Source organism: Pteronotus mesoamericanus, unplaced genomic scaffold, assembly GCF_021234165.1.
Source record: "Pteronotus mesoamericanus isolate MK-2021 breed Mesoamerican mustached bat unplaced genomic scaffold, CSHL_Meso_final contig_74, whole genome shotgun sequence".
NCBI classification, from domain to species: Eukaryota; Metazoa; Chordata; class Mammalia; order Chiroptera; family Mormoopidae; genus Pteronotus; species Pteronotus mesoamericanus.
In genome coordinates, this window is record NW_026555247.1 from 32,665,827 (window position 1) to 32,688,628 (window position 22,802).

General features: G+C 44.5%; 1 protein-coding gene across 1 annotated transcript; it reads left to right on the plus strand.

The window, feature by feature from the left end:
- The first annotated feature begins 7,146 nt into the window (after positions 1 to 7,146).
- ST8SIA3 (ST8 alpha-N-acetyl-neuraminide alpha-2,8-sialyltransferase 3) lies at positions 7,147 to 22,767 on the plus strand. The gene is given in 7 exon segments (XM_054583375.1): positions 7,147 to 7,210; positions 14,604 to 14,639; positions 14,642 to 14,786; positions 14,788 to 15,075; positions 16,419 to 16,541; positions 18,958 to 19,515; positions 22,036 to 22,767. Coding segments are annotated over 7 exon segments (1,497 nt in total). The 3' UTR covers positions 22,319 to 22,767.
- The last annotated feature ends 35 nt before the right edge of the window (positions 22,768 to 22,802 follow it).

Genomic DNA, 22,802 nt, shown 5'->3' on the forward strand with positions numbered 1-22,802 from the left:
GGGAAGGCAAACCCTCTGGGGTCTGGGAAGAGGCATAAAGGATCTGCAGCAAAAATGTTTTCACCTTAAGATGCATGTTCTTTTTGTATCTTATTCCATACTCTTTCGTATTTATTTGAGTGTAAAAACCTTTGCTCTGTCTCGACTTTACGTACCTCCAGTGCATATGACACCCTCCCACAGCAGGTACACGCAGCCAGGTCAGCGAAGCCGAGGGTCTCTGAGGACTCCTCCCCACCCTCTCTGCTTGCTTTCATGCTTGCTTCTGGCCCCCAGCTTCAGGGCTCCTCCAGTTGTCACTCCTGGATTTATACCCGGCTGTCTCTCGGGGTGAGCAGCGTTGGTAGCTTCTTGAACCCAGACACCCTCCTATGCTTCAGAGGAGGACTTCCTGCTGCAGCCCTCAGAACCCCATTTCCCAGCACTAGTGAGGAGAGGGGGTCATATCTGACACCACATCCCCAAATTCAGTGCCCTGGGGGACAGTGTCAGATCAGGCCATCCTGGCTAGACTCCTTCCCCCAACATTTGTATCTAGGTAAGTTTGGCCGAAAAGAACAGCTAGGGCGGCGGGAAAGAAGAGAACTGCTGTGGGATGGGCAAAAGTGATGAGCAGAGCAACAAGAGAACAATTTGCAAATGGAGATGGAGCCAGAAAAGGTAAGGTAGAAGGGGCATACTTGCAGGCGACCAGCCCCAGCACCCGTGTGGGTTGTACCCATGGGGGCACCAAGGTTTTCGGCTCAGGTGGGGAGGGGCAGGCCCCTCCCACCTAAAGTCGGTCCTCACCCAACCAAGAGCTGACCCACCTCTTCAGAGAAGAGCAAACTCAGTTGTTGGGGCCCTTCAAATTGACCAACTGTTGGCTGATTTTGCAAAAACACTTGCTAAAATCATTGGTGACTTAGAATAATTGTTTCCCCTCTACTCCAGTAATGGCAGCCTAGAATTTCCCATGACACAAATAGTGCCAGCCAAGAATTTCTCGAAATCACTGGTCTCCAAAGTTTTTTCAATCATTCATCTCTATTAATGAACATTTTAGATGCATTCCCAACATATATAATTAAAAAATTTATAAATTATATAAATTGTACCTGTATATCACAAACATAGGCATTTTCAAAGGATGAGCTGAAAGTTAAATACAATCGAAAGGTCTAATGTTTATTTCTCTACTCCAGCCAATCATCAGACACACGTTAGAGGCCAGGGCTGTAAGCCTCTTTGTCTACCCTCTGTTGTTCCTTAAACTTTGTGGGAGGTGCCACATCTCTGATCAGCCATCCATTTCGTATGTGCCCACTCAAAACATGAATGTCTTTGTCACTTGGATGAACGTGTCTGAGGGCGGGAAGAAGAGATGAGATTAGATCAATCCTTGCCCTCAAGCTTAAAGGATCAGCCTCCACATCCCACAACAATTCCAAGCGCTGCTTCGGTGACAGCTGTGTGCCTGCTGCTGTGTTGGGCGCGGTGGGAAGTGCGAGGGCGAGCTGGGCAGGAAGCGTGCTCTCTGAAGCACCACACCTCCACTGCTGGGCAGGGAGGGCGCGCGCCTAACTCCGACTCGGGGCGGTGGGGCTGCAAGAGGTGGGGTGGGCCGTGGGAAGAGGCCAGGAGAGCTGGGAGACAGTGGGGTTGGAGCCGGTCTCCAGAGGGAAGGCGGGACGTTGACATGTGGGACAGGGGGACATAGTGCTCCCAGCAGAGGGGCTCAATGGCTCCAAACTTAGGGGAACAAAGCCTATCAGCCAAGGTAAGAGTTTAGGAATATGAGGAGAATCTAGCAAAGAAACTGAGAAGAAACAAATAGTAAGGGAGGAAGAAAACTCACAGGAGCATGAAGTCCCTGAATCTAGAGATAAAATGAAGCCCCAAGAAGGGAGTGATCAGCTGTGTTGAATGATGCTGATAGTCCACTAGGCTTGGGAGTGAAGATGAACCATTAGATTTAGCAACAGGGAAGTCATTGGTGACCCTGGCAGGAGTGGGTTCTGAGGAAGGTACAGACAGAAGCCTGATTAGAGTGGGTTCTGGGGAGAGTTGAATACATCAAGGACAGATAACTCTTCCAAGTATACCATACCGTATTGTTAACTATACTGTATATTAACTATGCAGTATGGTATATTTAAAAGCTACTAAGAGTAGATTTGAATCATTCTCACCATACACACAAAAATGACTATGTTAACTATGTGAGGTTATGGATATGTTAATTATCTTGATCTTGGTAATTACTCTACAATAAACATGTGTGTCGAATCATCACATTGTACACTTAATTGTATTTGTCAATTATTCTTCACTAACATTAAAAAGAATAGATAACTCTTTTGAGGAGTTGTGCTATAAAAAGACAGAAAGTTAGGGTGGTAACTGAAGGAGAAAATGGGAGTCAAAAGAAGCATTCTTTTGAATGTAGAAGAAATAAAAGTATGTCGGAAGGCTGTTGGGAGTGATGTAAGGGAGAGCAGCAATTTGATGATGCAGGAGACAAGGGCTGAACCAATGCCCTTGAGTAGATAAGGGAACAGAGGGCCTACTGCACCAGTACCAGGGCTACAGACCTTGGTTGTATCATTCACCACTGGATCACCAGAGCATGGAACACAGCTTGGGCACACAGTATGTTCTCATTAAATATTTAGTGGAAGTCACAGTATCCTGGTAGGCTCAAACACGCTTTGGGGGAATGCTAGCAAGTTGTTAGCTGGCTCAGGCGTGAGGTGGGTAGGGCTTTGGTTAAATGGTACAAAAAGAAAGAAAGAAGCAAATTGAGAAAAATATACTGTTTTCAAAGGAGAAATAGTAGTACTGACATTGACATAATTGATTATGGCTGGGTGGAGTCTCATGCCAACAACATTAAGAAAAACTAAATTTCTATAACGCAAATCTAGAACGCCATTTAGCATCCAAGGAAGTTGACTCCCTGAGTCGCTCTGGTAGTTTCCCCATTTCTGCCAGCCAGTGCTCTCCAAGTTCTCCCTCCATGTTCCAAGGGAACTAAGAGCCTTTCTCTGTAATCACCATATGGGCAAACAGCCAGGGGGTGGCGGATCCACTCCCAGTCCAGTCAGCACCCAGAGTGCAGTCAACACAGCTGCCCCCCAGAGGCCATGCACTGGGCAGTGTTAGCCAAACAGGGAGACCGTGGTGCAAGCCTGAGTACAGGAGAAAGAAGGTTCAAAGCTGATTTCCAGGACAGGAACGATGAGGCTACTGGAAACAGGAAAATGGTTGGAAAACATTGAGAAAAACTATTTTGTAGGAAGAAGGAACATGCTGTGCTCAGTTTTTGAACAGTTTCAGTTTCAGGAGACGGTGGCACACCTAAGAGATGGCATTAGTGGGGCAAGACTGGAGTGTGTACATAGGTCAGGGCTGTACACAGATATGAGATTCAGTCAAGTAGATGTGATCATTCACCCAGCTACTGGGCATCTGTCTGTCGGGTTCTAGAATTATTCTAGGTTCTCAAGCTGCAGCAGTGATCAGAATAAAGCCTCTGCTCTTATATGGCTTACATTCTAATGTCCAAACCTTTCAAAATAAATGACCCTTTGCACAACCTTCCACACTATTCCCTATACCTTGTGTGACCATACAGAGAAAAGAACAAGGTTGAAGTCATGTAAATTGGGAAGAGATAAGATGGTGAAGGAGAAAATAAGACAGGGAGAGCACCATTACAGAAGAATAGGGAACTGAGAGAGTGTCATTTCATGGAAACCAAAAGAGGAGCAAGTTTAAAGGAAGAATTTCCCTGACCAGTGCGGCTCAGTTGGTGAGGCATTGTCCTGCAAAGCCAAAGGTCACTGTTTCAGTTCCCAGTCAGGGTATGTGTCTGAGTTGCAGGTTTGGTCCTGGGGCCATGGACGAGAGGCAACTAATCAATGTCTCCCTCTCATATTGATGTTTTTCTCTCTTTCTCCCTTCCTTCCCCTCTCTATAAAAATAAATAAAGTATTTTTAAAAAAGGACTTCCAGTCAAGATGGAGGCATAAGTAGACATGGTGTGTCTCCTTGTGCAACCACATAGAAAATTACAGCTAAACTTCAAAACAAATAGCACTCGGAACTGTAAGAAAATTGAACTGTATGGAAGCCCAACAACCCAGGACTTAAAGAAGCTACACTCATCCAGACAGGTAGGAGGGGCAGAGACACAGAGACAGGCAGAAAGACAAGGAGACATGGTGTGGCACAGAGAGGCAGCAGCAGCGGCAGAATGGGTGGTGGATACAAATTGGGAGGGATACCTTGGGAGCAAGTGATTCCAGCCCTAGGCCGGGCCACACAGCGCAGGGTTCCAGCTCCAGGAAGATAAATCCTCATAACTTCTGGCTATAAAACCTGTTGGGGTTGAGGCAGCAGAAGAAATTTCTGGGTTTTCAGAAGACTCTGCTTAAAGGGCCCACGAGATCTTAGAATGTACACAAACCCTCTCACCATGTGATTCAGCACCAGGGCAACAGCTGGGAGGGTGCCAGTCACATATGGGGAGTAGTGAAGTGACTGGAAAGGGGTAAGTGCTGGGCAAACATCCAGAAGCCAGAAAGCAGCATTCTCCCCTCTCTGAACCTACCCCCCACACACAGCCACAAAGGAGTGAAGCAGGCTGCCCCACCCTGGGGATTACGTAAGCCTCCACCCCACACAATTTACACGTGCCTTTTCTACAACAGTCCATGCTATTAAGACAGGGAGTCAAAGGAGCCCTACCTAATACACAGAAATAAACACAGGAAGGCTGCCAAATTGAGGAGACAAAGAAATATGGCCCAAAAGAAAAAAACAGAACAAAACCCCAGAACTAAATGAAGTAGAGATAACCAACCTATCAGGTGCAGAGTTTAAAACACTGGTGATCAGGATGCTCAAAGAACTCATTGAGTATGGCAGCAATGTAAAAAAAAAAAAAAACCCAGGAAGAAATGAAGGTTACACTAAGTGACATAAAGAAAAATCTACAGGGAATCAGCAGTGAAGGGGAAGCCAGGATTCAAAATCAACAATTTGGAACATGAAGGAGAAATAAGCATTCAACCAGAACAGAATGAAGAAACAAGAATTCAAAAAAAATTAGGATAGTATAAGAAGCCTCTAGGACATCTCCAAAAGTACCAGCATCCGAATCATAGGGTTGCCGGAAGGATAAGAAGAAGAACAAGAAATAGCAAACTTATCTGAAAAAATAATGAAAGAAAACTTCCCTAACTTGGCAAAGGAAATAGACATACAAGTTCGGGAAACACAGAGTCCCAAACAAGTTGGACCCAAACAGGACCATACCAAGACACATCAAAATTAAAATACCAAAGGTGGAAGATTAAGAGAGAATCTTCAAGTAGCAAGAGAAAAGCAGAGAGTTACCTATAAAGAAGTTCCCATAAGACTATCAACTGATTTCTCAAAAGAAACTTTGCAGGCAAGAAGGGACTGGCAAGAAGTATTCAAAGTGATGAAAATCAAGGACCTACAACCTAGATGACTCTATCCAGCAAAGCTATCAGTCAGAATGGAAAGGGAGATAAAGTGCTTCCCAGAAAAGGTAAAGCTAAAGGAGTTCATCATTACCAAGTCATTATTACATAAAATGTTAAAGGGACTTATTTAAGAAAAAGAGGAAGATCAAAACTATGAACACTAAATGGCAACAAATTCACAGTTATCAACAATTTAATCTAAAATAAACAAACTAAGCAAACAACCAGAACAGGAACAAAGTCATAGATACGGAGATCATTTGGAGGGTTACCAGCTGAGAGGGGACAGGGGGAGAATCGGAGGAAAGGTGTAGGGATTAAGAAGCATAATTGGTAGGTATGAAATAGACAGGGGGAGGTTAAGAATAGCATAGGGCATGGAGAGGCCAAAGAACTTATATGAACAACCCATGGACATGAACTAAAGGGAGTGATTGCTGGAGGGAAGAGAGGTGCTGGGCATATGGGGGCAGAAGAGGAAATATTTGGACAACTGTAATAGTATAACCAATAAAATATATATTTTACAAAGCACCTGTACACCTGGGGAAAGAAAAGGAGAAGGAGGAATCAATATCCTATGGGTCCAGGCCAGTAGCTTAGAAATATCCATTGAATTTGATAAGAGGTGGCCATTGGTCTGCTTCTAGCAATGATTTTTGATCTACACTGTCTTTCAAAATCACCCACATAGCTTTAAGACAAGCAGGTACTTGAGAATATTTGGATTATATCTCTCAGAAAAAGAGGGAAATAGAGAAAGGCAAATAAATCTTAAAAAGTTAACTATTTACATAGAGAAAAGAAAAACATGGAGACACCTGATGCTGTTGGTCTGGGACAGGGCCGCAGCACTGGCATTACTTTCAGCTGCCCAGGTGACTTAAATGTGCAGGTAGAATTGAGAAACATTGTTTTAAATAAAGCAATTTCAGCATTAGAAGCTAGATTGCCAAAAATAAAAAAGGAGCATCTTTTTCTTTTTCTTTTTTTTTTTAAGTAGACTAGCAGTCTTAACATCGACATAGATGTTTAGCCTCCATCTCTGGCCCTGCCGTGTGATTTAACCTCCTTGTGTCTTATCTGTGAAATCAGGATAGAAATACTTGCTGTGCCCAACTCTCCGTTTCCTTGGGAGGTCAAGATGGGATAATAGATGTGAGAGTCCTTTGAAAAAAGATTGAAGTGCTATAAAAATGTAAGATTTATACAGTTGTCAGTTTTTCTCCCCAAAGATGGCCCTAAAGATAGCGATTATCAACTGTAAAGACCTATGTGGAACCAGCGTCCCTTTCCACATGGAGCTCACAAAGAGAGAGCCCTTTGATAAGTGCTCACAGCCACTATCTGAAGGTCTAATGCTGCTGGCAACTCTTGCTTTTTCACAGCTAGCCTTGCAGAGGATATAATAGATGTAGTTTCCAGGCTTGCAAAGCCTACCTAAAAATTGCTAACTACACAGCCATCCAATACTGAAGGATGCTCCTACAAATATTAAAAAGTAAGTTTAATGTTATAAGGTCCCCATTTACTTGTCAATCCCAACTGTTAGAGCAAATGGGAAAAGCAGGAGAGAAATTAAGAGACACCTGTGAGTGTAGGCGATCGTGCAGGGTCACAAAAGCCTAATTACCCTGGCAGATGGGGAAGGATGGCCCAAGATCTGAGCCAAAACCAGCAGCAGAATTCAGTGACCACCTTGGGGACTACTTCAGGTACCTGAATATGCCTACCTATGTATAATATCTCATGCCAGGTCTCTAAAAAAAAGCAGCAATGCTCTCAAACTTCCACATCCTGACTGCCCTTGAGGTAGCACCTGCCCCCAGGAGAGCAATGGTCCTGCTTGTGGTGACTAAGTTCCAATAGGGACGCTTTTCTAAATCATGGATGATCACAGGTGTGAAGAGTAGTATTGCTACATGCTCCCTACCCACTTTTTGTTTCATGCTTTCCCTCAGTAAAAATACAATTCTTTGTCAAGGAAATGGCATACATAATGGCTGGGTTTCTTTTTTCTAATAAGCAGCCTGAACTTAGAGCAAGAATAAAAAGATGGGCAAACTTCTACACAGGACTTGAGCCCGGTGTCAGATAACTGGTGTTAGCATCACGGATATCGTGGGGAGGATCAGTTACCCTTCTCTCGCCTCTGTGCCTGCCTGGCTCCTTCTACTCCAGTTTCTATCAGGGAGAAAGTGCTAATGACATTCTTGATCTGCCTGCAACCCCTACGATACTCTCCACCAACCTCATCCACCTATGAAAAGGCCTGCTTCAAAATTGTCCTCCTTGAAACAGAAGTGCAGACACCCAAGTCAGACACTCCCTCATCTTACGCCATCTCCAACAGGCCGCAGCGATGTCCAGCCTGGGGCCTGTGGGCCACATACAGCCCAGGACGGCTGTGACTGTGGCCCAATACAAAATTGTAAATTGACTTAAAACATTGTGAGATTTTTTTGTGACTACTATGTCACAATGTATTTAATGCATGGCCCAAGATAACTCTTCTTCTTCCGGTGTGGCATAGAGAGGGCAAAAGGTTGGACATCTCTAAGTCTTACACTCTCTTGCATATAAAGCTATAAAACAGAACAAAATAGGATTTTGAAACTAAGATATAAAAGATTCTTCACAAGATTATACCAATCCTTTCATCCATTGGAGAGTCACTTCCTTGTGTTCAAACATCCTTGTAAAAAGCAAACCATGAGGAGAAAGGGGTACAGAAGCAAAGGTAGAGACCACATTTTGTCTTTTCAAATGAGAAATACCCACTACAAAGAAGCATCTTTCATGCCTCCATATAGACCCTAGGCTTCCAGCATAGGAGGCACTAAGATTTGGTAAAAAGAGAAATAATTTTGCAGTCATTTGGTCCTATTTTAAAAAGCTGTTGTGAACTTGGACAACTTATTTAATCTCTCTGAGTTCTTTTTTCCCCATACCTATGGAAATGAATAAAAACACTGTGATACCGCATTACTGGGAACAGGACTTGATATAGAACATGGAAGTCAATGTTCTAAAACACAGCGTAGCTCAATCTCTCCCCTCACACACTGAGCCTGAGTTTTTCAATATGGGGGAGTCCAGTGAATGCTTATCCCCATGAACAGAACACAGAAAACTTCAGGGGGGTGGTGTGCACTTATAATTGGGAGAGGGGGTCAAGAGCCAGGGCAGGGGATCCTTGTCGGTCCATCCTTCAACCGTTCTTACCATTTCCTCTGTGGAAGCAGCACTTACCAATAAATCAGCAAAAGATAGTACAGTCTTTAAAATTACATGGAAATTTTACCATTTTTTGTTATAATATACGAAAAGTGGGTTTTCCCCCCTGCTATCAAAGATGTGTTGTTAATAATTACAGTTTCAGAAGTACAAGGGGCAATAATTGCCCAAAAACTCAGGATAAAGACTAAAATTAGATTTCTTTTTAAACAGCCCCCCTGACGGTACCTCGGGACCATCACTGCTCCTGCTCTAACTGGGGCGATTTCCTACACCACAGTCAGCGCAGTAAGAGGACACAATAGACAGGGAACAGCTTAAAACCTAAACGTAAGATTATTTCTCAAGTAGCTTCTCCAAGTATAATACCTTAGCTTCTAGAAAAGTAATCACTGCGAACATTTGAAAAGTCAAAATTCTATGCAAGGACCCGGGAGATTAACACAATGGAACATAATAGCTCCTTCCAAAGCATTTCCAAGGGACTGGGCCTCAGCCTTAAGATGTCTTTCCAAATATGTTTTATTTATTCAATGAAGAAAAGGCTATTTGAAGTTCTTAAGTTCCTTTCACACAGAAATGCCTCAGTGCTTTAAGGAAAGCATTCGTCCATAGGTACCAAATGAGTAATTCCTCAGCTTCTAGAAAACGTAATCGTTGCAAACGTCTGAAACATTAAAATATTATGCAAATGTCTTTTGTAAAGATAGAGACAAAAACCTTGAAATAAATATCATTTCAAACTGGTCTCAGAATTTATGTTTAAAAACTTAATATATATCCCTATGCTGGTGGATGCATAGAGTATCTCTGAACGGCAACACTGGCTGTCTCCACAGAGATAAAGACAAGAAGGAGTTTTCCAGCTCGGAGTGCCTCCCTCCTGTGCTTTATATTCGTACTATGTGCATGTGTTGATATTGAGCTAGCTTACCTAACCAATTAATCTAATTAAACACGGTCTCTTCGGTAGGCAAGCCAACTCATGCATCCCAGCTGAAGTAAATGATCTTTCTCTCCAATCAGTCAGTACTGGAGACCGACCTTCTCCCATGCCTGGACCTCAGGCACAATGCAGAGAAGTCCCCTGCCTTCTTTCCACACTCAGTGCCAGCTGTGCTGGGCACTGTGCTGGCACTAAATGATACAATGAAGATAAGACGCTGACTCCTGCCTGTCCCCACAGGGCGGCGGGCCGTCTGTCCCCAGGCTCCAGCCCTACCCGGCATTCTCCCAGTCCCAGAGAAGTCCACTGCCTTTCAGATGTATCATTCTGGTCTTTTTCTTGTTGTCCACACCTCTCCACCCTTAGGATTAGATAGCTTTTTCAAAGAACCTAGTATGCACTCTTTCCCTCGGGCACCCTACAATGAGGAAGGAGGAAGATTGGAGCCCCTGCTCCACTGGCTCCTGGAGTACAAAGGAACACACCGGCGTCTCCAGCCGTGTGAGCCCGGCAAGTCACCGAACCTCCCTGAGCCTCGGTTTTTCATTCCTGAAACGGCGGCAGCCCTCCTATCCTCGGAGGGATGAAACAGAGATGGAATGAGCTCAGTTATGTAAAATGCCTAATACAATGCCCGACACAGGGCAGGTGTGCACTAAATGTGAAATGACATCAGCATCATCAGTACTATCAGTGGTTCTCACTGCCAGAGGGTGAGGCTTCCTGCCTTCCCAGGCACACACACTGTTCTGGCTCTGTTGTAGGACATGCTTATAAGCACTATGCAAAAGTGAAACGGGGGACTTTAAAGAGACTTTTTACCTTGAGCAAGTCTGTAATATCAGTTTCTTCAACTATAAAATGAGGATAATTATGCCTTCCTCGCCAGATCAGGAGCAAAGATTACCAATAATGTATAAAAAGCACCTGGCCCATACAAGCTCTCTGCATCCTGGCCATTCTTACTGTACTAACAGAGGGCTTACCAAATCGCTGGCCTCAGCATGCCTTTCCTTCCTTCACCCACACATTTCTGTTCTGTCTGTGTGCCCCTGCCTGTCCCGCCTATCTCAACCCCAGACACTTCCGCACATCTTTCTAGTCGCAGTTCCATCTGAGAGCTTTTGTGAAGCTTTCTTAGACCACAATGGCTTTTCCAACCTCTGAACTCATAAAGTATTTATCTTCTGTGAAGAAGCAGGAGGTGGAAACCAGAGGATTCCAAGATCTTTCCTCTGTGGCCATTGTTAGGTCTACCAGAAACTAAGAAGTCGGGCAATAATGTGCAGAAAGAACTCCAATCACATGTGGCAGAAGAGCAGCTTACCAGGGGACTCCCCTCAAGCTCACTGGATGACGATCTCTGTGTTGTCGAGGAGGGGTCACTTGCCCTTCCAAAAGTCAACCCCTGATGCCTTACTTGGGAGTGTCTCGTAACAGAAAGTGGCCAATTGGTTCACTGATACTTCTGGCACAAAGACAGGCTGGCGAGCCACTGGGCGCATCAGCAGATACCCACGAGAGCAGCTACTGTTTCTATCCCCTCCTGACTCCCGCTGCTCCTGCATCTAATCAGCACGATCAGCCTGACCCTCTCTATGAATCCTGGATGGTCTGGGCAGCGCCGCTAGAGAATACAGCCATCTCCCTAGCATGTCTTCCGGGACCCTTCACAATCTGACCCCAACTTCCTCTTTAGGCTCGTCTTTTGTGGCAGTCACCTCATGCCTCTTGCTCTTCCCCAAGCCCACCATTATCTTCCCTGCCTCCCTGTCTCCCCTCTACTTGGAATATTCTTTTGCAGCTTCCTTACCTAATGGAACCCACTCCCACTTTAAAACCTAGTTCAGATGCTGCCCTCTATGAAGAATCTTGCAGGCGGAGGTCATCCCCAGTCCCCTCAGCCTTCTGCTACTGAGCTCCTCGCACAGACCTGCCGGTTGCTTCCTCTTCACTCCCCCACAAGCCCATAAGCATTATGATGTCAAGGATGACTTTATAGCCCCTGTATCGATCCAGCATAGTGCCTGATAACCAATACACTTTATCTAATAAATTGATTAAAGAAAACAGGAATAAGTGAATGAACCAGGCTGCTTTAACAAAAGACACTACCCTTCCCAGTTTTCCCCATCCATGTGGGGAAGTTACTCTTGGTTGGTAAGGAACTACACACATCAACAGAGACATGTTTGCAAAGGGTGGGCTCTCGTGGGGGTGGGAGAGGGAAGTACTGTGTCCAAAACAACTCCCCTAGAAAACATGACATCAGAGGGGGCTTTTGTTTTCGTATTTCTTCTTTTCACCCTCCTATCCTCTTGTACGGGTCTAATTTGATGACTTTTAAAAAATATTGTCATTAATTTTTAATGAACTAAGTAGTTACAATCCCAGGCATAAACAGTCCTGTGTCCAGCAACTGCAGTTGCTCTTTGAAGCACCCCCCACCTTGATTTCTGATTACTGAGCAATCCACTTTCACCTCTAGGCCTGGCATCTGTGGCAAGGACTCCTGCCTGCCTGTTTATTTTCTGGCCAAATGACTTTCATATCATATGACTTTCAGTGACCCACATGCAATGTGGGAAGCACCCTAGTAGGACTTTCCTTAGATGGTTCACGGAGGTGTACTAAGAATAAGTAACACATGAAATTTTAAATCCAGTCAGAATGAGTTCATATCAGTGGTCCCAGGAAAGCCGATAACACTGTTTTATAAGGGGAACTGAGGAATGTGTTAATCTTTGCCATTTTCTGTAGGAAAAGGCCTCACCAAGTACAACCTCTCCTATGCATTTTGTAGTGCATAGATGGGACAGAGAAAGACACTAAAAACTTGCCCTAGCTATTTAGCTCCTATTTATTAACTGCTTAATATAGGCCAGGAGCTGGGCCAAGGCCTTTACATGCTTTGTATAATCTTCCCCCAACCCTGGGTAGCTTTTATTCTGGTTCTGCAGATGAGGAGCCCAACGCACAGAGAGGGTGACAACTTACCCAAGGTCACATGGCCCACGGGTGCCCTAGTCAGCTCATAAAACCAAGTCTGCTGGCTCCAAAGCTGGAAGATGTAACCAGTACCCTGGGCTTGGTCCCTAATTTCTTGTTTAGGGAGAGTTTTCCCAAAATATGTAGTTTCTAGGCAGCTCTCATAAGATCTTACTCCTTTTGGCAATTTATACTATATTCGTAAGATCTCCTGTTTAAAAAAATTATTATTATTATTATTCAAAGATATGGTTTAACTATTCATCATGTACAGAAGTGTAGACCTTTTCTAAAATTTTTTAAATAATAAAATGCCCCATGGGAAAAAGATTATTTGTGTCCTCTTGACCCACATTTTTAGATTTTTGTATAAAATGTCTTCAGAGTGTACAAAATGACCGAAATACACAATTGCAGTCGGTGTGTCGCTGCCCTCAACCAAAGAGATGAGTTTCACAGGGGTGCTCACCTGGTCCTCGAGCACTTACTAAGCATGCCCTCCAATGAGACAGCTGCTGGGCAGCGTGTAGAAACAGGGAGGAAGGAGCCATGGCTCCGGCTCTGCAGGAGCTTACAGCCCAGGGGCTCACCCTTTGGGGGGAGCATAGCCCACAGACAGACCATAACCTTAGTTCCACCAAAGCCAGTAAGACAAGAAGTTCAGGAGAGAAGGAAAGCAGGACCAGCTTGGAAAATATCAACTTGCTTTGTTGAAGAAGCACTGGAAGGCCAATTTCTCATCTCCAGCTTCTTTCATTAGTGCTTATTGACTGGTACTGAGAGGGCCAAGCCAAAAGTAAAGCTGGGGTGGAGGAAGCCACAAGCTACTCGCAAGCAAAAGAGATAAAGAAGCATATGGCTTGCTCTGAGCAACAGCCTGACTGTAAATGGGTTAATTTTCTTTCCCAATGGATATTAAAACAGGCAACACATGAATGTGCTAAAACAAATGGAAAGTCAAGGAATACAAAGCATTAGGCAACGAGCTTCCTCTGTACCCACAGAGGCAGCCTCTTTTACCTGGTTCTTGGGCTCCTTCAAAAGGGAGTTCTGCGAGTATAACAGACAAGGTTTACAATGCTTTCAGCTTCTAGGCTTCTCAGGACTACATTAGATGGCCCGTCCTCAATGCCTGGCCACAGGGGTGGGTCAGAAAAGCGCAGATAGCAGAGTTAAATCAGGGATGACCACTCTGGGCCTTGTGAGATCAGGGCCACACCCTGCTGGCCACCTGCTGTGTGCCCAGGCCCTCACATCTGCCAGGCCAGGCTTTGGATGGAGGAGGGAGAGCCAGTAGTTTATGAAGCACTACCCATCTTTTGGAGAGGAGCAAAGTATGCAGTGAGCACAGGAGGCAGATGAGAGTGTCTGGAAAATTCCAAGAAGGTTTAAGTACTCACAAGTGAGGTGGGGCCAGCCGCTGGTTAGGATTTCCTTGCTGGGGTGCAAGGGAGAGAGTGCTACCCAATAGGACCTAGGGCAGTGCCTTCTTGGTGAAGAGAGAAGCTTTTAAATATCTGCCTTCCTAAAACTACTCCCCCTGCGTCTCAGGAGCTCCTGACTGGTGTGTACGCTCCAGGACACCAATCCAGCCATCTGTCTCCCTATTCTGCAATATATTTATAAAATAACAAATAGTCCATTAAACTAAGTTTGGGCCTCTGTCTATCCAAAGCCAGCTCCCCACCCGCCCCCTCTGCAGGAGGCTGTAGAAGTAGGCTGCCGCCTTCCAGCCTCAGTTCCCCTCCCTCCACCACCACCCCTACACTCCTCCCTCTCCCGCTCCTCCCTCGCCCCTCCCCCGGTTATTTGGGAGATTAGAGTTCATTAATTAAATCCTGTGCTTAGATCGAACTGTAACATTATTCCAATCACATTTATCTTGCAGGCGGCGGCGGAGATGGCAGCCTCGCTGGAAACGCGCGGGGGAGCCTGAGCCTGCGGCCAGAGACGCACAGCACTGCGTGCTCCGGCTCGGCCCGCAGCGCAGACCCTCCATCTTCCGGCTCGGCCTGCCGCCCCGCTCGCCCCAGCCTTAGGGGTCCCACTTCTCTCTGGCTCCCCAGCCCGCCCCCACACCTCCCACTTGCCTCCGTGGCTCCCCGGCCCAGTCCCCTCCCCCGCCACACACGCTGACGCGCGCGAACACACACACACTGACACGCCAGCGAGCTGCTGGCTGCTCAATGGACCGATTTCCCTGCTGTCCCTGATACCAGCCCAGCCCGGGATGAGAAACTGCAAAATGGCCCGGGTCGCCAGTGTGCTGGGGCTGGTCATGCTCAGCGTTGCCCTGCTGATTTTATCGCTCATCAGCTACGTGTCCCTGAAAAAGGAGAACATCTTCACCACTTCCAAGTACGCCAGCCCGGGGGCGCCCCGAATGTACATGTTCCACGCGGGATTCCGGTGAGTGAGGGCCTCTCAGCGCCCTCGGGCATCTGGTTTATGGGGAGGGGGAGGCGACGAGAGGGGATGTTAGGGTTCTCTGAGACACTTTGGGCCAGATAAACTGTGTGGTCCTTCCCCCCCTCTCCGATTCTCCCTTCCTCCTCCCTTTTATTTATTTATTTTTTAATCCCAAACCCCTAAACTCCGTTGTACTAATGGATGTGATTGCATTTCTCGTATTCCTCGGCATCCCCTCCCCCACTTCCAAAATGGGGATAGGATTTAAGGAGAACGACCGTGCTGGGAGAGGCACTGTGTGTGTTTGGGAGGGGGAGGTGAACCGGGAGATGGACGTGCTGAGGTGAGCGCCTTCCCTGGGCCCTGCCTGGGGACTCCACTCCGAGGCTGGGCTCTGCCTGGTCCAGAGGCGATTAAATGGCGCAGGCGCTGCACTCCGCGGCAATCCTCTCCACTCCCCCTCACCGCCCCCGCCAACACCATCAACTGTCCTGCAGGTCTAGTCTTACCAGACCCTTGATCCTTTCACCCAGGCTGCCACCCCTCCTCCCCTTCCCTTTTCCAGTTTTTCTGAAATTCCCCCGCCCTTCTAAGGGCCGCCTACCCTCACCCCAGCTCTAAGTAACTGCCGGAGCAAGGCTGGACTGGGCCGGGGGCAGGCGCCAGGTGCCGCTCGGCGCACTCACGGGGAACCCCTGCCCCTACCTTTGACCTCTAGGAGATCTCCCAGCAAAGCCACCTGATGGGGCGGGTGGCAAATACAAGCTGCCATCTGTGGTCCAAGCCTGGCCAGAGGTGCAAAACCTAGAGGCAGCCCCACCTGGGCGAAGAGCAGAGCTGGCCGGTGGCTTCCGGGGACCCCCAGTCACAACACTGGAAATGAAATCAGACCTAAACTCGGGAAGGAAGAGATTAAGGCAGGACCCACCCCCCAGCCTTCCCCTAGCTCTCCGGTTTTCTCTGCCCTTTCTCCAAAAGCCAGTTCACTGCGCGGGTCCACCACGGGCGGCGCGGGCCGCTGTCCGCGGTGCTGACTCCGCGGTCCTCACTGCGCATCAGGCTCCAGCAGCCCGCTCCCGCCCCTGTGCTCCGCAGACGGCCATTTTATGGTCTCTCCCGCACCCGGAGGGATGGACAATGGAAACGGATTTCCCTGGATTTTTTTCTTCCTACTACCGAGTGCGTGGGGGGAGCAGAGGGTGAAACCGGCGAGAGGGGCCTCTGGGGTGGGAGGGCGCCCGTGCGAGCGCCCGCCGCCCCGCCCCCGGCCGGCAGGCCTCTGCTGGCTCGCAGCTCCCCCAGCCGAGGCCCGCATGTCTCTCTGTACTCGTACTCCTCTCCAGGTCTCAGTTTGCGCTGAAGTTTCTAAATCCGTCATTTGTGCCCATTACGAATTCTCTGACCCACGAACTCCAAGAGAAACCTTCTAAGTGGACATTTAATCGGACGGCATTTTTACGTCAAAGGTAGGATAGGGGGAAAAGATCCAAAAGTTGTTTATTAATTCTAGAGCTCAAAAAAGAAATAATCAAAACAGCAAAGTTCTGTCTCCCACCCTGAGATGTATTTGCTTTGTCTTCTTGGCCTGACTGCACAAAGGCCGATTGGTAACCCTTTCTGTATGCAATGCCTCTCACCAAAAAAAAAATAAGAAAAAAAGAAAGAAAGAAAGAAACATCAGGAAGACCAATTTGAATGGAAGAAAAAAATATTTCCAATATCCTCCCTAACTTGGGCTTAGTTGAGCATCATGATTTATAGTTAATATGCATGGCTAACACTGCCCAAACCATCTATTTTTTTTAAAAAAAAATTAATTGTAAAAAGACTACCCAATGCATTTTCATTCTTTTACTGAAAAAAATTTTTTAATAAAATAGCATTGCCTCATTGAAACACACAGAAAATACTATAATCCATCCCTATCAAATTACTTTGGTCCAATTATATGCAGGTATTTAAGTATGGTTTTGTTTTGGTGTTGCCTGTTTGTTTCCATTAAGCTATAACAGCTTTTAATTTTAAAAGCTACTCCACATGATTCTTACTGTCTTGTAGTAGAGTCCTTTATACCTGAAGGAGTTGATTGAGGGGAGGGGTAGCAGTTGAGGTTTGGGTTTAGGGTTTGGTGGGGTTTTATGAGGTGGGGAAGAAGGATGAGACTTATTGAAATTTATTTATTCTCCTTGGTGATTCTGGTCTACTTTTAGCAACTCCAGATAAGTCATTTCTTCCCCCTTCTTGGTGTCGTTATTATATTATTATGCTCCTAAATGGAATGTAGGCAATCTAGTGTATTCATTAAGGGTTAGTGGTATAAATACTTATTTTAAATAATTATTTTACCAGTCTATTTAGGGGACTGTGTTTTGGTCACAGCATTTCTAGTTATTGGCCTCTCTCTTACTTTTTTACTTACTGACAGAATTAAAACAAATTTAGTAGATATCCACAGTGTCATGAAAATGTTGTTTACTTAAAAAACTGACATACTTTTTTGACATCATCATGTGATTATGATTAAAACTTTTAAAACACTTTTTAATTAGAAATTAGTCTATGACAATAATTGATTAATTCTAAACCCCCAAAAGTGCTTTTTTAAACTTTTGGGTTTTTAATCCAGTATCAATTTTATAGAAAACCTGGAAAACTTTAATGGGTAGAACAAATTATACCTTTTCCCAAATACTCTCCTACACTGGCCCATATGACCCAAATGACCAGCCAGAACAATATTTTTTTCTCGACACTTCTCTCATTTAAACCATGTATTTGGTAATCTTTAATTTAGTTTCTCCACATCATTTTAAACTCATTTTACCTTTGTTTAACAGCTTGTCAAGAACAGTATTGGCAACTTTGGAAGTTTTATATTAAAGCTGAAATTTCAGTTTATGCTGCTCCAAATTGACAAATGAATTATTAAAAATACAATTCTAGGTAAAGTGATGATACGCAAAACATTTAATTTCAGTTCTGCTATTTTTTATGCAAAAGACATAAAATTTGATGTGATTTCTTCAAATTGGAGAATCTATTAGTAAAGTAACATGTTACTAGTCTCTCTTAAATATTTTAAATAGCTGAGACGTTAAGAGATGCTTAATTTTACTTAAAGCTCAATATAAAAGCAACCTAAAATTAGTGCCAAGTATCACCCTTGCCTTGCTTATTTTCTGAATTCTTAGGATAAACACATTTTTGGGGGATTTACAATAGCCTCTTTTTCTGAGGATTAGGTATCTCCAGCTAAACTGTGTTTCTGTATAGTCAAGTAGAAATATATCCCTGTTTCATTATTCAAAGGATCTTAATGAGATTATCATCTCATTTCTATTAAATATTCAACTGCTATTACCATTTTCATATTTTAATAATAGATAGTACTATACTGACTCACATCTATTTGGCTCTTGGACACCAGTGATATTTGATATTCCTTGAACTCTGCAGTCCAGTAGCAAACAAGCAGTCCTTAGTTACAAACTAAGTCACCAATGTTTGTACTTTAAGTAGTGGGTAAGTTCTTTGGGGCCTGTGTAAATTGTCTCCCTGTATTTTCTGACACAGTTTGGCTTGTGCTTTCCCCATAATCAAATACACCCTTCATGTAGAGCAGAAAACCAAAGAATGGCAGCTAACGCTGTAAGTTACAACACTTACAAGCCTCAAAGGATTTCATCCACAAGTTGACTGAGAGATTAACACATGTAGATTCTGAAACAGTCTCCCCTCAAAGACCACAATTATTATGATTGTATAATCTTTCTTGGATTCGGTGTGCCAATGATTCTTGTCTAAATAAAATGGCAGCATAAGACGTGAGATGGAAAATCAATTTTGAATGGGATACATTTAATGAATTTCTTTTTATTTTAGGCAAGAAATTCTTCAGCATGTCGATGTAATAAAAAATTTTTCTTTGACCAAGAATAGTGTTCGGATTGGACAACTGATGCACTATGATTATTCCAACCATAAATATGTTTTCTCTATTAGCAATAACTTCCGATCGCTGCTTCCAGATGTGTCACCCATTGTGAATAAGCATTATAATATCTGTGCTGTGGTTGGAAATAGTGGGATCCTGACAGGGAGCCGGTGTGGACAAGAAATAGATAAGTCAGATTTTGTTTTCCGTTGCAATTTCGCCCCTACGGAGGCTTTCCAAAGAGATGTTGGAAGAAAAATCAACCTTACCACCTTCAACCCCAGCATCCTGGAAAAATATTACAACAACCTTTTGACCATTCAGGACCGTAACAACTTTTTCCTCAGTTTAAAAAAGCTCGATGGGGCCATTCTTTGGATCCCTGCTTTTTTCTTCCACACTTCAGCAACTGTTACCAGGACATTAGTTGACTTTTTTGTTGAACACAGAGGTCAGTTAAAGGTCCAATTGGCTTGGCCTGGGAATATAATGCAACATGTCAACAGGTGTGTATATTTTATTGCCTTTAACTCATACCCCACCAGATGGCAAATCAATATTGTAATCTCTTGGGGGTGGGAGCTATCTGATTAGTTAGTTGTTGCGGTTAGCTTAGTAGTTTAGGGATAACTCCTTTGTTTTGTGATAAATGAATGAATCATTCTAGGTAAAAAGCTCAATCTCCTACCCCTAGCTGGTCACTAAGTGCCAAGTGTGGGGACTGGTGGTTCATCAGCCTCCCCCTTCTGGGCCCTGTCCTCTACCTCGGTGGCAAACCCAATGAGTGGTCGTGGAAATCACCACAGATCAAGAGTTTTCTTTACATGGATAGCTATGTCCCAATGATGCCAACTGCTAAATTAGACAAATGAAGCATTTTTTAAAGATGCAACTGACTTAAAATGTTCCATTTTATTTGACATTTGGGTGTTTTATAGGTGTTCAAAATTTGACAAACACCTAGATAACTCATGAATTGCATAATGTGACTTTGTAATTTGGGATTTGAGTGCCAAAATATGTGAAAAGGTTTTTATAAACTCATTGTTATCCCTTGTAATTTGACAGACAGATTGACCAGAAATGCAATATTTTTGTCTAGTCCAATGAGTCTTAACTCTGGCTGTCCATTAGAATCACTTGGATAACTTTTTAAAACACTGTTGCCTGGGCTCTACTTCAAGAAATTCTAATGTTCTTTGTCTGGTGGAGGAGGAGGGTAGGGACAGGCATTTGGGATGCCTTATAACTCCCCAAGGGATTCTGATATGCAGTCAGAATTGGGAACCACTAATCCAGGGGCAATTTATAAAGCATAATTAATTGTAGGATATTTTCTTTCTTTACATCATCTGAAGAAACTGCTTCAATTCTTAATTTCTCCATATGCAAGTAGCCCAAATGTCCTAACATACTGTCCAGATAGTACTACATGTTACAGCGGACTCTGGGAGGCCTGGTGAGAGCAGGTAATTCCACAGGTTTTTCTCATCCTATAGTCCTCTAGAGTCTTCCAAATTTGAGGTCTGTGTGGTTGACCTCTCATAGAAGGAGGAATCTCCATCTAATAAACTGACATGTATCTAACAGGTAGGGTGACACCGTTGTTTATAGTCCAAACTGAAACTTTTTCTTTGAGAGAAAGAGGACACTATTATTAATTAAAATGGAGGGTAACAGACAAAAACTGGGACTGTCCCAGTTTCCCAGGTTGTATAATTACCTTTTTAAGAGGTAATATAGCTCAACTCCTAAGTTTAAAGACAAGTTAACTAAAGTACAAAGAACAGGAGTTACTTACCCAATGTCATTGCCCAAAAAGGGTCAGACCAGAATGAGAAGCCAGCCTCTCCTGTGATATTTTGACCTCTTCACTTTGCTCCCCTATCGCTCTATTTGAGTTCAGCTGTACCAAAAGAACTGCCACTAGTCATTCTAACTCCATAAGTTAGGATGTTAAAATCGAGACTGAATGTTTACATTTCAAATGGAATGGGAAAGGATTATCTTTAAAGCCTTCAAGTAAAGAAGAAGGACCTGGATGTGCTCAGGAACTTGATGGAACTGGCCTTTGTGGCCTACTCTGCCCCTAACCTTTCAGAGGTCCACAGAGTTAGCCAGAGTGACCCCCACCCTCAGGCTTTAACCAAACACATTGGTTCAATGAAAACTTGGAAAAAATACAATCCACAGAAAACTGACTCATGAACAGTATAGTTCTGTCTATACAGCCAATGATACACACACACACACACACACACACGCCACCACAGCAGCCCCAAATATTTGGCACTGTAGGAACGAAGGCTTCAACATACTGTCTAAATATGGAAGGAACAGCAACCATAATATGGCTCTTTTTTCTTAAGTTGAGAAAATGTATAAATATTTTTCTTAGGTCCTGTCATGCTAAAGGACTTGAGAATCCCCTAGTCAGAAGACAAAGGAGCAAGGAATATGGGGCTTTTTTTTTTAATGAGAAGGTATAAAAAAATAAGATCCACAGTCTTTTCAAACCCAAGGAGGAGGATTTCCTCTCCAGGTTTGGGTAAAGAGGTAACACAGGAGGTCCCTTTAGAATAAAAACGCTCTCCCCATTTCCAAGGTCCCTTGGGGTATGAGAAGCATTGTCATTCTCATGGGTCTCTGTGGTGTCACCACTGGGTCAGAGCCACTGCCCCCTAGGGCAACAAAGAGGCAGGGTCAGCTTCAAACATGTGCCACCTGTGTTTCACACAGAAACCCACTCTCAGAAGGGCACAGCATTTGGTTTAATAATCTGCTACCGTCCTCTTGAAATTCTCAATCATTTTCAAATGAAGCCCCACATTTTCATTTTGCATGCAGTCTCACAAATTTTGTCGCTACTCCTACCCAGAGGTGTTCTGTGGTCTAAAACCTAGATTCAAAGCAAGTACTGTCTAAGCTGCTTGGACAAACTGACCTCCCAACCCAGTCATAACGACCTCTCTGTTCGAAACCTTCAACACTGGCCTCTGAATCGACCTATACTTATTGTTTCACAGGTACTGGAAAAACAAACATTTGTCACCCAAACGGCTGAGCACAGGTATTCTTATGTACACTCTTGCATCAGCAATATGTGAAGAGATCCATTTGTATGGATTTTGGCCTTTTGGATTTGACCCCAACACAAGGGAAGATCTTCCATACCATTACTATGACAAAAAAGGAACCAAATTTACCACCAAGTGGCAGGAGTCCCACCAGCTGCCTGCTGAGTTTCAGCTGCTGTACCGAATGCACGGGGAAGGGCTCACCAAGCTGACTCTGTCACACTGTGCCTAAGAACTTCGAACAGAAAGTGCCAAATGGTGGTTTAAAAAGTGCCCCAAATCAAATTGAATAGTCGTCAGAGTAGAACCCTAGAGAATTTCTCGTAAGGACTGTCTGCCATGTGAAGGAAAGAAGTCGTCTCTCCCTCTTTTGCACTGCTCTCCTAAGGGTCTTGGCAGGGCCAATGTGTTGAAGCCACATGATTTAAACCCGACTGATGAAGGGGATGTTGCGTTTGGAACCGTGTTGCTAATGAAATGGTCTGAAGTACTTCCATGTTTGTATTTTAACAGTACACTGCCTCCCAGTTTTTATGAGGACTAGAGCTGGAGGTTCTGCAGCTTTGCTCAGATGCCGTCCTCAAATTGAGAGTCCCCTGGTCGGTTGGGGCGGGATTTATTTTTTCCTGTGTGGGACTGGACTCTTCAAAATGGAAACATAAATTGGTTTGCATATCTCATCTCTCCTTCTCTATCTCCCTCTTTCCCTGTCTTCT